The sequence below is a fragment of the Poecilia mexicana genome, unplaced genomic scaffold, assembly GCF_051168715.1.
Source record: "Poecilia mexicana isolate PSO_F unplaced genomic scaffold, ASM5116871v1 scaffold_4, whole genome shotgun sequence".
Classification (NCBI taxonomy): Eukaryota; Metazoa; Chordata; class Actinopteri; order Cyprinodontiformes; family Poeciliidae; genus Poecilia; species Poecilia mexicana.
Genome location: NW_028263373.1, coordinates 3,294,223 through 3,308,631, shown reverse-complemented (window position 1 = coordinate 3,308,631; position 14,409 = coordinate 3,294,223). Strand labels below are relative to the sequence as shown.

The following is a 14,409-nucleotide window of genomic DNA, read 5'->3' as shown; positions in this document are numbered from 1 at the left end:
GATGGCTGATGGATGGATGGATGATGGATTGATGGATGATGGATGGATGGATGGATGGATGAATGGATGGCTGATGGATGGATGATGGATGGATGGATGATGGATGGATGGATGATGGATTGATGGATGATGGACGGATGGATGGATGGATGATGGATGGATGGATGGATGGATGATGGATGGATGATGGATGGATGATGGATGGAAGGATGATGGATGGATGGATTGATGAATGGATGATGGATGGATGGATGGATGGATGATGAATGGATGGATGGATGGATGATGGATGGATGAATGGATGATGGATGGATGGATGATGGATGGATGGATGATGGATGGATGGACGGACGGATGGATGGATGATGGATGGATGGATGGATGATGGATGGATGATGGATGGAAGGATGATGGATGATGGATGGATGGATTGATGAATGGATGATGGATGGATGGATGGATGGATGATGAATGGATGGTTGGATGATGGATGAACGGATGGCTGATGGATGGATGGATGATGGATTGATGGATGATGGATGGATGGATGGATGGATGGATGGATGAACGGATGGCTGATGGATGGATGATGGATGGATGGATGGATGGATGGATGGATGGATGGATGGATGATAGATGAACGGATGGATGATGGATGGATGGATGATGGATGGATGGATGGATGATGGATGGATGGATGGATGGATGGATGGATGGGCTAAACGAACCGTCTGGACTCTTCCTCTCTCCAAGCCCCGCCCCCTCCAGCTGTCTCATGCTTCCTGCATTGAGTTGTTTAATGACATCATTAAACAACTCACATCACAGTAGACAATGGGGTCTACTGTGATGTCATACTGTGATGTCATCAGTAGTCCCCGCCTACAGGCTCCTCATCTTCCTCATGGTTGTTGCCAGGAACGCCGGCCTCCATCTGTTCTCTGAAGCGCTCAGACAGGTGCAGCTCCTCTTCCTCCTCTTCCTCCTGCCCCAGAACGGCTGCCCCCCTCTATCACCGGCCCGTCAATACCGGGCCTCCAGGTGAGGTCAGAACCCGTCCAGAACCCTTTACTCCTCCTCCTCACCTGTATTCCACCTGGTTATTGCCTTGCTGGGCGGACAACATACCTGAAGCTAAGCACTCACCTATTGGGCCGTCGTTTAGACTTAGCCCCTCCCACTGTCACAGTTAGCCCCTCCCACTGTTACCGTTAGTCCCTCCCACTGTTACCGTTAGCCCCTCCCACTGTCACCGTTAGCCCCTCCCACTGTCACCGTTAGCCCCTCCCACTGTCACAGTTAGCCCCTCCCACTGTTACCGTTAGTCCCTCCCACTGTTACCGTTAGCCCCTCCCACTGTTACCGTTAGCCCCTCCCACTGTCACCGTTAGCCCCTCCCACTGTCACCGTTAGCCCCTCCCACTGTCACCGTTAGCCCCTCCTACTGACACCGTTAGCCCCTCCCACTGTCACCGTTAGCCCCTCCCACTGACACCGTTAGCCCCTCCCACTGTCACCGTTAGCCCCTCCCACTGTCACCGTTAGCCCCTCCCACTGTCACCGTTAGCCCCTCCCACTGACACCGTTAGCCCCTCCCACTGACACCGTTAGCCCCTCCTGCTATTAAGCTCCAGCCTCCTCCTGACTTGACCTGATTGGTTGTTGATGAAAGGAGCTCATAGTTTGATTAAAGTTACTGTGGAGGCAGGAGACATCCAACCATTTATCCATCCATCCATCCAACCATTTATCCAGCCAACCTCGTCTTCCTCCTGAGGTTTCTCAGCAGGAGATCAAATCTTCTTCTTCTTTTCCCTGTTTAGAAGTTCCTCTTTTCTTCAGGGTAACAAGGTACAGGTGGAGGTTCAGGTGGTGCTAACTGGAGCTTTGTTCTGATTTTGTTCTGGCTGAGCTGATTGGATCTTCTTCACTGTAACCATGGTAACCCTCATAGTGACCCGTTTCCTGGTTCTGCTGCAGGTTTCTGGATCAGAAACAGGAGACCGGATATCTGGGTTATTCTGGATTCTTTCATGTTGGTTAGATTTTATAAACAAAAGAGAAACAAAATCAACTCTGAGGAAGAATCCAATCCAGATTAAAGAAAAGCTGTCCCAAAACAATCTGGTTCAGACCCGGTTCAGACCCGGTTCATCAGGTTTCTGAGAGGAGTCATCTCATTGGTCAGATGGACGTCATGTGACCAGATGAATCATCTCTGATGAGCAAAGAGAAACACACTGTAGTCTGTCCACTTTGTGTGTGTGTGTGTGTGTGTGTGTGTGTGCTCTCCCATCCATTCAGTGATTACTGTAAACACACACGCTGTGGATTGTCAGAGTGATAAATCACAGACGACTTTAAGTGAATTAGTGCAGCAGCTCTACCTCTCCGTCCATCCATCCCTCCATCGCTCTCTCTCGCTCCCTCTCTCTCGCCCATCATTCTAAGCTCCACCCCCTTCTCTTCTGAGTTTCATAGCTCACCGGCTCTAACGAGCCACAGTCACTAACGAGCAATCAGGGTCTTAATTAGAGCAGAGGAAGAGGAGGAGGAGAAAGGAGAGGAGGAAGAAGAGGAGGAAGGAGAGGAGGAAGGAGAGGAGGAAGGAGAGGAGGAGGTGTAAAGCAGATAAATGGAGGAACGTTTTGACTGACAGTTGCTGTGGGCGGGGCTTAATGCTGCACTCTCATTGGTCCATCTGCTCTGCCATGTCTATCTGATGGATTTGCATGTTGACCCCTCCTCCTCTCCACCCCCACTAACCTGTCCCCCCCTGTGCCCACAGCCAGCCCCCACGCCCCCCCCTCCGGCCTCCACTTCTCCTCCTCCCCCATCCTGCAGCAGCCCGCCTCCTACTTCTCCCACCCGGCCATCCGCTACCACCCACAGGAGACGCTCAAGGAGTTCGTCCAGCTGGTGTGTCCTGACTCCGCCCAGCAGGCCGGACAGGTGGGCCTCCTCAACGTAAGCACACACACACACACACACACACACACACACACACACTTATGTGGAGGCGAGTCAGTGTGTGTTGGCAGAAAATGATAGTGTGTGGTTTCAGGCTGATAGCTGATATATCTGCGTCTAGACATCCAATCGATACACTCACACACACTCACACACACACTCACACACACACTCACACACACACACACTCACACACACACACACTCACGCACACACACACACACTCACACACACACACACACACACTCACACACACACTCACACACACACTCACACACACACTCACACACACACACACTCACACACACACACACTCACGCACACACACACACACTCACACACACACACACACACACTCACACACACACTCACACACACACACTCACACACACATCTCTGCTCTCTCGACCTCGGGACGGTCCTGTAGGAAACAAGCAGAGCTGAAGTCAGACTGGACCGAGTCTGGACCAGAACCTCCTGTTCCCAGAGTTCCCAGTTTTCTGGACGGCCCATTAGGGAACCGGACTGGGGCCGGTGCTGATGTTTGTTCAGCTGGATCCGGTCAGGTTCTGCAAATATTCAATAGAAATATGAAAATAAATCAAATCCAAGAATGTTTGAGGTAAATCATTTAGCACGAAAAGTCAGTGATGCTGAAAATGTCACCGCTCTCTGGGTTCCTGCTGCATGGTTCTGATTCTGGTTCCGGTCCGTTCTCCGACTCCTGTCCCTCCTCTTCCTCAGCCCAGCAGCAGCTCCCAGACGAAGGTCCACAACCCATTCCTGCCGGCGCCAATGCTGCCCCCCCCGCCGCCTCCACCGATGGCCCGTCCCGTCCCGCTGCCCGTCGACGCCAAGCCCCCCCCCACCTCGTCCACGGAGGGGGGTGGCAACTCCCCTTCTTCCCCCAGTGAGTAACACAAGCCCACCGGACCGGAACCAGAACACTGGTCTGACCATAAAGATCCTGGCTCTGATTTGTCACCTGGTTCTGGTCCTGATCCATTAGCTGTTAGTCCTGAGACGTTGCTGATGGTGTCTTTAATGTTTCCTCTTACCTGAAGTGAAGGGGAACTCATTGGACTAGTTCTAGATGTCATTAAGTTTTATTACTCTGTCAAAAGCTTTAATAAACATTCATTTTTCCCCTAACCTCAGGTAAATTGCAACAAGTAGCACCAGTGATAAAAATGTCATAAAGTGTTATTATCGAATGCTGTAATAACATAGCCATTGATTACTGAGTTTCAGTCACGTGACCCGGATGACGTGCGAAATTCAGATGGAGTTCCGGTGTTGCGTCAATCCGCGTTTCCCCATCAGATACGGTTCCCCCTGCGTCTTCTTGCCGCTCCGCCCACGCGGCAAAATACGCGCTTGTTCGGCGCGCTTATCTGGGGAACTATGGTGAAAGCTCACGGCAAAGATGTCACACTTTCTTCACATTTTTAGTTTATTAGTTTCACGTTTTTGCGTGATTATTATTACTATTGTTATAATAATCATTATTATTATTACAATAATAATAACAATAAATATATTATAATAATAAATATATATGTTATATATATTATAATTATAATAAATGAACAGTATCTGATAGCCATATTTCACCCATCAGATACCGCTCCCCCACATTAAAACAGGGAAACGGTATCTGATGAGTAATATTGAGCATTAAAATGCATTACCGTTTTTAATTCATATAGCCCTATCTATCTATCTATCTATCTATCTATCTATCTATCTATCTATCTATCTATCTATCTATCTATCTATCTATCTATCTATCTATCTATCTATCTATCTATCTATCTATCTATCTATCTATCTATCTATCTATCTATTATAATAATACTATATATAAATACTATATATAACATATACATATTTATTTATTATTATTATTAGTAGTAGTAGTAATATTATTAGTATTATTAATTTCACGCAAAAACGTGAAGAAAGTGTGACAACTTTACCGAATCATGTTGTTTGAGCTTTCACGGTGTCCGTAGTTCTCCAGATAAGCGCGCCGAACAAGCGCGTGTTTTCTCAGTGCTAAGTAAAGGTGAGTTTTACTTAAACTTTGTGGCTAACATTAACCTTAGCTTATGCTAGTAGGCAATATTCTCGGACATTGTTCTTGTAAAATGTGCTATTTAAGTATCTAAACATTCTAGCGGACAATGTATTTATCTTATTTTCAAGTCGTTAGTGTCACAGACTAACGGGGTTCGGTTCCGGTTCGGGCTTTTAGCTTCCGAAGCCTGACGAAGCTCAACAAGCCTCATAGCTTAACAGTAGCGCAGCTCTGGTGTCAGAGATCTGGTTCAGCTGTTCAGGTTCAAAGTTGCTGCTTTTAGAAAAATATGACCGTGTTGCTTCATGTCTCCGTGTTATTTCGTTTTATTTGCATGTTTCTTGTGAAGAGCTCAGATAGGACGGTGTTTACAGCAGGATGTACAGGCGGATCAGTTGCTCGGCTGTCTGGCTCTGGTCTGCTCTCTCGTTCCCATAAACTCTTTCAGGCTGAATACAGAAGTGATTCCATGGAAATAACTCAGGGAGGCTCCTTTATTTACCATCCGTATCCCCGGTAGTTTTAGGCTGATCCGGAGTGAAGTGAAGGCTGCAAACTTTGCTGTGCGGCGTTAGCTGGTAGCGACAGATATTTACAAGCCATCTTCTTAATTCAGGATCGCTTGGAAATTAACGAAAACTTAAAAGCCCATTATATTAGGAAGACAACAATGTTAATAGTATTGTTTTTTTGCATCTGAAATACGACTTAGTCTTTTCTACCAGTCATGGTAGAAAAGACTACCATGACTGGTAGTCATGGTAGTCTTGACTACCAGTCAAGACTACTGGCAGTCAAGTAGTCTGCCTACTAATGCTAATGCTAATGCATTAGCATTTGCTAATGCTAATGCATTAGCATTAGCGCTAATGCTAATGCATTAGTGCTAATGCATTAGCAGCAACTGAAAATGCATTAGTGCTAATGCTAATGCATTAGTGCTAATGCTCACTAATGCATTAGCATTAGTGAGCTAATGCGGCTCACTTGTTTCACTCACGGAAACAAGTGAGCCGCATTAGCTCCTGGAGATGTGACGTCAACGCCGTAGGTGCAAAGAGCCCATTCTGTAGTTTTCGGTGTACTTCTACATCTGCTCCTTAGTCGCATCTTTTCGGGGTCCATTGCTGCCTCTAGTGGCGTGGAGGTGGTAACACAACTAATCTAATTACATTACTAAATCAGAATACCACAACGTCTTTATTACTTATTAATTCTGGCATTACTGGAACAGTAAAAGATAAATTTCCTCACAAATGAACATACCTTTCCATTTTCTTAAGGAAGTAGAGCTAATTAAACGACATAAACAAAACCTGAAAGTGATTCCAGTTTCTCTTGATGGCCAACCTGCTGAAACTGGCAAATTTTAAATTCCTTGTGTCATTCCTGGACAGTCAGCTCCACTTTGCTGAAAACACTGACTATGTATTTAAGAACTGTTCTCAGAGACTCTATCTTTTAAGAAGACCCAGTGATCTTGGGGTTACCCAACTTGAGGTTGTGTACAACCTCTAGTTGTACACGACTAGAAAAAGTTAAAACTCAAGTTTTAACTTTTCATCTTCTCGGCTGGTTTGGTCACATGAGCTGCAGACTAACAGACAAACTTTAAGAATACTTTGAATGGCAGGTATAACAGCAGGTAAATGGTGGTGACACCAAAAACATCTCTGTCTCAACTGTTTGCTGAAAGAACATGGAAGATGGCAGGAATATCTTAGCAGAGAGCATCCATCCTCTTTATTCATCAGTTTGACCCTCTGAGCTCATGTAGATGTTACTGTGTTCCTCTGGCAATAAGAACATTTATTGATGGTGCAATAATTATTCTTAACCAAACTAAATAACATTTACCTATAGCGTGCTAAGTGTTTTGCTCTATTCACACATTGTTGATCATGTGATTCTATGAATATAATGTATCGTTTTAGAGCCGAAGGAAAATTTCCACCTTGATAGATTAAATAGTTTTATCTTATTTTTTCCTATATATAAGAATCTACCAATAAAAAGTCTCTAAAAATAATAGACATGGCACCATAAAAACAAAAATGTGAATTTTTGCTTATATCTGTTTAACAACCCTGGTTGTAACAACCTGGGTTGTTATTCCTAATTTGTTTATTATTGACTTTTGCTGAATTAAATTTCTTATGTATATAATGCACATGGTAGTTTTATTATAGTTGATCATGTTGTTTTTCATGTCTCTTTATTTCTTTGCTTCCTCCTATAATTGATGGAGATATACAGATATTATTTATAATATCTGTATATACTCCTTACCTCAAGTAAAGTGAAGCTCATCAGACTAGTTAAAATACCAGCATAGTTTTAGAAAAAACACATAAAGAACAAGTAATTCTTTGCTTTATTCCATAGAGTTTAACTTACGGGTTCGTGTTTTATACTTCTGAAATATTGATTAAAAAACTAAAACAGTTACTTATTCTTTAACTTGGAACAAATATTGTTTCAGGAGTCCTAACTGTAAGTGTATTTGTACTTTATTGGGGAGAGTTTTTTTCCTTCTCATAGCCTTCCTGTAGCGCTCTGCTAACAGGGAGATTTTCTCATCTTCATTTTCTGGAAGCAGCTCCTAAAGGTGTCTGAAAATGTGATAGTGACTGCTCCCCATTAGCATCCTCCCAGTTAGCATCCTCCCCATTAGCATCCTCCCAGTTAGCATCCTCCCAGTTAGCATCCTCCCCATTAGCATCCTCCCAGTTAGCATCCTCCCCATTAGCATCCACCCTGTTAACATCCTCTACACCTTAGTCTTCATTAGCGTTCTTTGTCCCCCATCGTGTGTCGTTAGGCTAAAACGAGTCATCATATGGCTAACGTTAGCAGAGAACATAAGAACCATGTCACATCAGCCAAGTTTCTCAATAAAACAGACAAGGGGTAAATTTGACTAATATAGCAGCTTAGAATTTGCTAGATTGGAGGGGAAAACTCTGTTTACCCTGAAAATACACTTAAGATTAAGGGCTAACCTTCCAGTGAGGGGTTGACACAATTAACTAACATTAAGTTACAGCAAGCAACCATTAACTTAGATTGCTAGAAATATAAATATAGTCAGTGTTTTATTCTCAAAGAAAATCTAAAATTAATAAGAAGTATATAGGTCCTTCTCAAAAAATTTGCATATTGTGATAAAGTTCATTATTTTCCATAATGTAATGATAAAAATTAAACTGTCATATATTTTAGATTCATTGCACACCAACTGAAATATTTCAGGTCTTTTATTGTTTTAATACTGATGATTTTGGCATCCAGCTCATGAAAACCCAAAACCCCTGTCTCAAAAAATTAGCATATTTCATCCGACCAATAAAAGAAAAGTGTTTTAATACTTTTAATACTTTTAATTAATTAATTAAGTCAACCTTCAAATAGCTATGTTCAGTTATGCATTCAATTCGTGGTGGGGAATCCTTCTGCAGAAATGACTGCTTCAATGCGGCGTGGAGGCCATCAGCCTGTGGCTCTGCTGAGGCGTTATGGAGGCCCAGGAGGCTTCGATGGCATTTTGGCATTTCCTTCTCCCCAGTCTTCCTCCAGACTCTGGCACCTTGATTTCCGAATCATCCGAAAAAAGTACTTTGGACCACTGAGCAACAGTCCAGTGCTGCTTCTCTGTAGCCCAGGTCAGGCGCTTCTGCCGCTGTTTCTGGTTCAAAGTGGCTTGACCTTTGACCTGGGGAATGCGGCACCTGTAGCCCATTTCCTGCACACGCCTGTGCACAGTGGCTCTGGATGTTTCTACTCCAGACTCAGTCCACTGCTTCCCCCAAGGTCTGGAATCGGCCCTTCTCCACAATCTTCCTCAGGGTCCGGTCACCTCTTCTCGTTGTGCAGCGTTTTCTGCCACACTTTTTCCTTCCCACTGAGGTGCCTTGATACTCTGGGAACAGCCGATTGGTTCAGAAATGTCTTTCTGTGTCTCACCCTCTTGCTTGAGGGCATCAATGATGGCCTTCTGGACAGCAGTCAGGTCAGCTGTCTGACCCATGATGGCGGTTTTCAGTAATGAACCAGGCTGGGAGTTTTTAAAAGCCTCAGGAATCTTTTGCAGGTGTTTAGAGTTACTTTGTTGATCCAGATGATGAGGTTAATTGCTCGTTCAGAGAACCTTTTCATGATATTCTTAATTTTTTGAGAAGAACCTGTACCTCATTTATCTATTAGGTGATGTACTTCTGCTTCCTGTTACTCAGGAGATCTGCTTGTGTTGGGAAGGCGCAAGATGAAGACTTCTTCTTGTCTTCAGCAGACTGTATTCTATTGGTGCACTGCTGCCTCTCACTGGTCGAGAGGCGTATTGCACCACATAACGTCATGTTTGAAATGTAAAGTTCATTATTGCTCTATAGACATCTTGCTTGTAACACTGCAGGATAAATCAGATGAAGAAAGTTTAGACTAACAACAAATGACAGAGTAATTTAGTATTAACACATAAAGCTACATCACTTTTTAAAGTTTGATAATTAATGCCTGTTAACATATTCATGTCTTACTCACCTGTGTGTGTGTGTTTTCTGTGCAGCGTACTCCACCCCCACCACATCTCCAGCCCAGCGGTTCGTCAGCGTCGGCCCTCGAGACCCCAGCTTCAACATCCCTCAGCAGCCGCAGGTAAGCCCCGCCCCCGGCCGGTTCTGGGACACCTGCCAGGTCCAGACGGGTCCAAGCGGGTCTGAGCGGGGTGACAGAACTCCTTCCTGTGGAAGTGCAGCAGGTCTGGAACATCTGGGTGTCCAGCTATGGTTAGCTCAGGAAGCTAACGCTCCGGTTAGCTTCCTGGCTCTGCTGCTGCTTCCTGCTGCTGGCGCTGAGCGTCTCGGGTTCTTCTGTTTGGATGTCAGAACCTCATTTTAAATTTAAGTAAGCAAAATTTCAGCAGTAAAAGAGTAAAGAAAAACAAGCAAATCTTTGTAGAAGTTTCCTTTTGTGATGTCATCAGGCACCAAAGAGTTCAGTAGATGTTTGTGGAACTTTAATCCACTCATGGAAATATGGAGACCAAAGCTTCAAACTCCTGAAAAACTGGAAATTAATCATGAATCAGTTCAAAAACCTCTGAACTGGAAACCTGCCGACAGACATCAGAACCTTCCAGACCCGCTGCAGGTTCTGGAGCTCTCAGCAGAAGGTCTGCAGGCGACAGATTCTGGGTTCTGTCTTTACATCTGGATGTGAACCTGATGAGGGGCGGGGCTAACTGAGCGTGGGTTGGTGATTGGCCCGCTGATTAGTCATGTGACACTTTTATCTTTCTGGTGTTTTAATCACAGAATCCAAATACAAACAGAAAAACATTCATCTGATATTTCCTGCAGAGCAGCTGGTCACTGAATGCAGCATCCACTTCTCATGCTGTCTGAGTGTGTGTGTGTGTGTGTGTGTGTGTGTGTGTGTGTGTGTGTGTGTGTGTGTGTGTGTGTGTGTGTGTGTGTGTTTGCTGTGGGGAGCGGTCCAGGTCAGGGTGTGTTTGTCAGCTGATTTATGAAGAGTGTAACGATTGGCCCGGTCGTGCTTTAACTCATCTCTCTCTCTCACACACAGAAAACAATAAGCTGGGAGTCCTCTGTTGGCATTTCAGACATGCTCCATCGCTCTGCTGTGTGTGTGTGTGTGTGTGTGTGTGTGTGTGTGTGTGTGTGTGTGTGTGTGTGTGTGTGTGTGTGTGTGTGATGACCTGCAGTGAACGAGTCTGTCGATTTATTGATTCTGTCTCACACACACACTCACACAAACACACCCTCTGAGAGGCCAACATGGTCCAGGTGTTTGTCACTGAAACAGTTGGTTATTTATTTGTTCCTCCTCTGCCTCCAGGAGGCGCTGCTGAGGCTGAAGCTGCATGCACTCTTCTTCCTCTTCCTCTCTGTGACTTATGAGGAATTCCTTAAATCTAAAATCTGCAAAGAAGGAAAACTTTCTGTTTAAATCCAAAGATGCTGTTTTCTATTAAATTTGGGATGGGCAAAATATTTTACCAAGATTCATTTTGTAGTCATTATTTTAACACAGGACCTAGATATTATCAGATATTACTAGATATTATCTGATATCATTGGATATTGTTGCATGTTATCTGATATTATCAGTTGTTATTAAATATGATTAGATTTAGTATATTATTAGATATCTGATAGTATCAGATATTATCCAATATTATCAGTTATTACTATATATTATCAGATATTATCAGACATTATGTGATATCAGATATCAGATATTATCTGATATTGGATATTATTAGGTATTATCGGAAATTGTTGGACATTATCTGATTTTAGATATTATCCGATATTATCAGTTATTAGATATTTTCAGATGTCATCTGATATTATTAGATATTATCTGATGTTGGATATTATCAATTATCGGATATTATCTGATATTATTGAATATTATCTGATATTATCAGATGTTATCCAATATTATTACATATTATAAGATATTGTTGGGTATTATCTGTTATAATCGGATATTATTAGATATTATCAGATGTTATCAATCCCACCAGAGGTTTCAGACAAAAGGCTGAACTCTTTTCTAACGTAAAAATACTTTGAAGTATATTAAATCTGTCTGCTAACTGTGGCTCAGTGTGGGCGATCGACAGTCTCTGGAGAGAGAGAACCGCTGGAGGGGGGAGAGGGGCCACAGTTCACTGGCCCCGCCCCCTTCATCTCCACAGTAACCATCATACCATCATGCCAGTCTGTGTGCTTGGAGGCAGATGGTTGGGCACCAAGCTGGTTACCGTGGGAAACCAGTGTCCAGAAGTTCTTAAAGAACCATCAGAACCGGAACCATAAGTACTGGTTCTGGATCATCTTTGCTCATTGGGTTGGTTCTGTGACCACTCCATCTGAGTTCCTGAACCGGACCAGAACCAATCCAGGGGAAGATTATCCTACACTGAGATGAATCGGTCCAATCCGGGGTTGGGTCGGGTCCGGTCTCTGTTCCAGGCTCTGTCTGACCCCATCCAGGTGTTTCCTGCCTCACTTCGAGTCTAAACTTGGTCTGTATGTAAACCCGATTCCAGCCCAGTTCAGATCAGGAGCAGAGAGAGTTCTGGACCGGTTCTGTGCGACTAGGTGCCGGGGGGCAGTGGACCTCAAGGAGGAGGCTCTGCTGTCTGTCTGTCCATCCGGTTCGGTCTGGTCCGGTCGGTGGGTCAGTGAGCGTTTCATCTTCAGAATCTCTCAGGAGAGGGGGGGCTACTGCAGCGGGGGGCGAGAGACACCGACACACAGTGGGAGAGAGAGAGCAGGCCAGAAAAGTCCCGGCGTCAGCAAGTTGTATTGATTAAAAACTAACCTTCCAGTCTTCTCCTCTATCACTGCGCGCACAGCAGAATTACAACGAGTCAGGAGAGAGGGCCGCACGGCAACACACTGGAGCTAACGGAGAGAGAACAGAGAAAACTGAGAGAACGGAGAGAGAACAGAGAAAACTGAGAGAACGGAGAGAGAACAGAGAAAACTGAGAGAACGGAGAGAAAACTGACAACGGAGAGAAAACTGAGAGAACTGAGAGAGAACGGAGAGAGAACAGAGAAAACTGAGAGAGAACAGAGAAAACTGAGAGAACGGAGACAAAACTGAGAGAAAACTGAGAGAACGGAGAGAAAACTGAGAGAAAACAGAGAGAACGGAGAGAAAACTGAGAGAACGGAGAGAAAACTGGGAGAGAACGGAGAGAAAACTGAGAGAGAACGGAGAGAAAACTGGGAGAACAGAGAGAAAACTGGGAGAACGGAGAGAAAACTGAGAGAGAACAGAGAGAAAACTGAGAGAACGGAGAGAAAACTGGGAGAACGGAGAAGAGAAACAGAGAGAAAACTGACAGAACGGAGAGAAAACAGAGAGAAAACTGAGAGAGAACAGAGAGAACGGAGAGAAAACTGAGAGAGAACGGAGAGAAAACTGGGAGAACAGAGAGAAAACTGGGAGAACGGAGAGAAAACTGAGAGAGAACAGAGAGAAAACTGAGAGAACGGAGAGAAAACTGGGAGAACGGAGAAGAGAAACAGAGAGAAAACTGACAGAACGGAGAGAAAACAGAGAGAAAACTGAGAGAGAACAGAGAAAACTGGGAGAACGGAGAGAAAACTGAGAGAGAACAGAGAGAAAACTGAGAGAACGGAGAGAAAACTGGGAGAACGGAGAAGAGAAACAGAGAGAAAACTGACAGAACGGAGAGAAAACTGAGAGAGAACGGAGAGAAAACTGGGAGAACGGAGAGAAAACTGGGAGAACGGAGAGAAAACTGAGAGAGAACAGAGAGAAAACTGAGAGAACGGAGAGAAAACTGGGAGAACGGAGAAGAGAAACAGAGAGAAAACTGACAGAACGGAGAGAAAACAGAGAGAAAACTGAGAGAGAACAGAGAAAACTGGGAGAACGGAGAGAAAACTGAGAGAGAACAGAGAGAAAACTGAGAGAACGGAGAGAAAACTGGGAGAACGGAGAAGAGAAACAGAGAGAAAACTGACAGAACGGAGAGAAAACAGAGAGAAAACTGAGAGAGAACAGAGAAAACTGGGAGAACGGAGAGAAAACTGAGAGAGAACAGAGAGAAAACTGAGAGAACGGAGAGAAAACTGGGAGAACGGAGAAGAGAAACAGAGAGAAAACTGACAGAACGGAGAGAAAACAGAGAGAAAACTGAGAGAGAACAGAGAGAACGGAGAGAAAACTGAGAGAAAACTGGGAGAACGGAGAGAAAACTGGGAGAACGGAGAGAAAACTGAGAGAGAACAGAGAGAAAACTGAGAGAACGGAGAGAAAACTGGGAGAACGGAGAAGAGAAACAGAGAGAAAACTGACAGAACGGAGAGAAAACAGAGAGAAAACTGAGAGAGAACAGAGAAAACGGAGAGAAAATGGAGAGAACGGAGAGAAAACTGAAAGAAAATGGAAAGAAAACGGTGAACGGAGAGAAAATTGAGAGAACGAAGAGAAAATTGAGAGAACGGAGAGAAAACTGAGAAAACGGAGAGAAAACTGAGAGAACGGAGAGAAAACTGGGAGAGAACGGAGAGAAAACAGAGAGAACAGAGAGAAAACAGAGAAAACTGAGAGAGAACAGAGAAAACTGAGAGAACGGAGACAAAACTGAGAGAAAACTGAGAGAACGGAGAGAAAACTGAGAGAACGGAGAGAAAACTGGGAGAGAACGGAGAGAAAACTGAGAGAGAACGGAGAGAAAACTGGGAGAACGGAGAGAAAACTGGGAGAACGGAGAGAAAACTGAGAGAGAACAGAGAGAAAACTGAGAGAACGGAGAGAAAACTGGGAGAACGGAGAAGAGAAACAGAGAGA

At 44.3% G+C, this 14,409-nt stretch overlaps 1 protein-coding gene across 1 annotated transcript in view; it reads left to right on the top strand.

Moving 5' to 3' along the window:
- nfia (nuclear factor I/A) overlaps positions 1–14,409 on the top strand; it is a 67,595-nt gene that overhangs the window by 45,792 nt on the left and 7,394 nt on the right. The window contains exons 8-10 of the mRNA XM_088004807.1: positions 2,789–2,967; positions 3,715–3,880; positions 9,615–9,703. Of these exons, the coding sequence (XP_087860933.1) occupies positions 2,789–2,967; positions 3,715–3,880; positions 9,615–9,703 (434 nt within the window). The remainder of the gene's footprint in view (positions 1–2,788; positions 2,968–3,714; positions 3,881–9,614; positions 9,704–14,409) is intronic.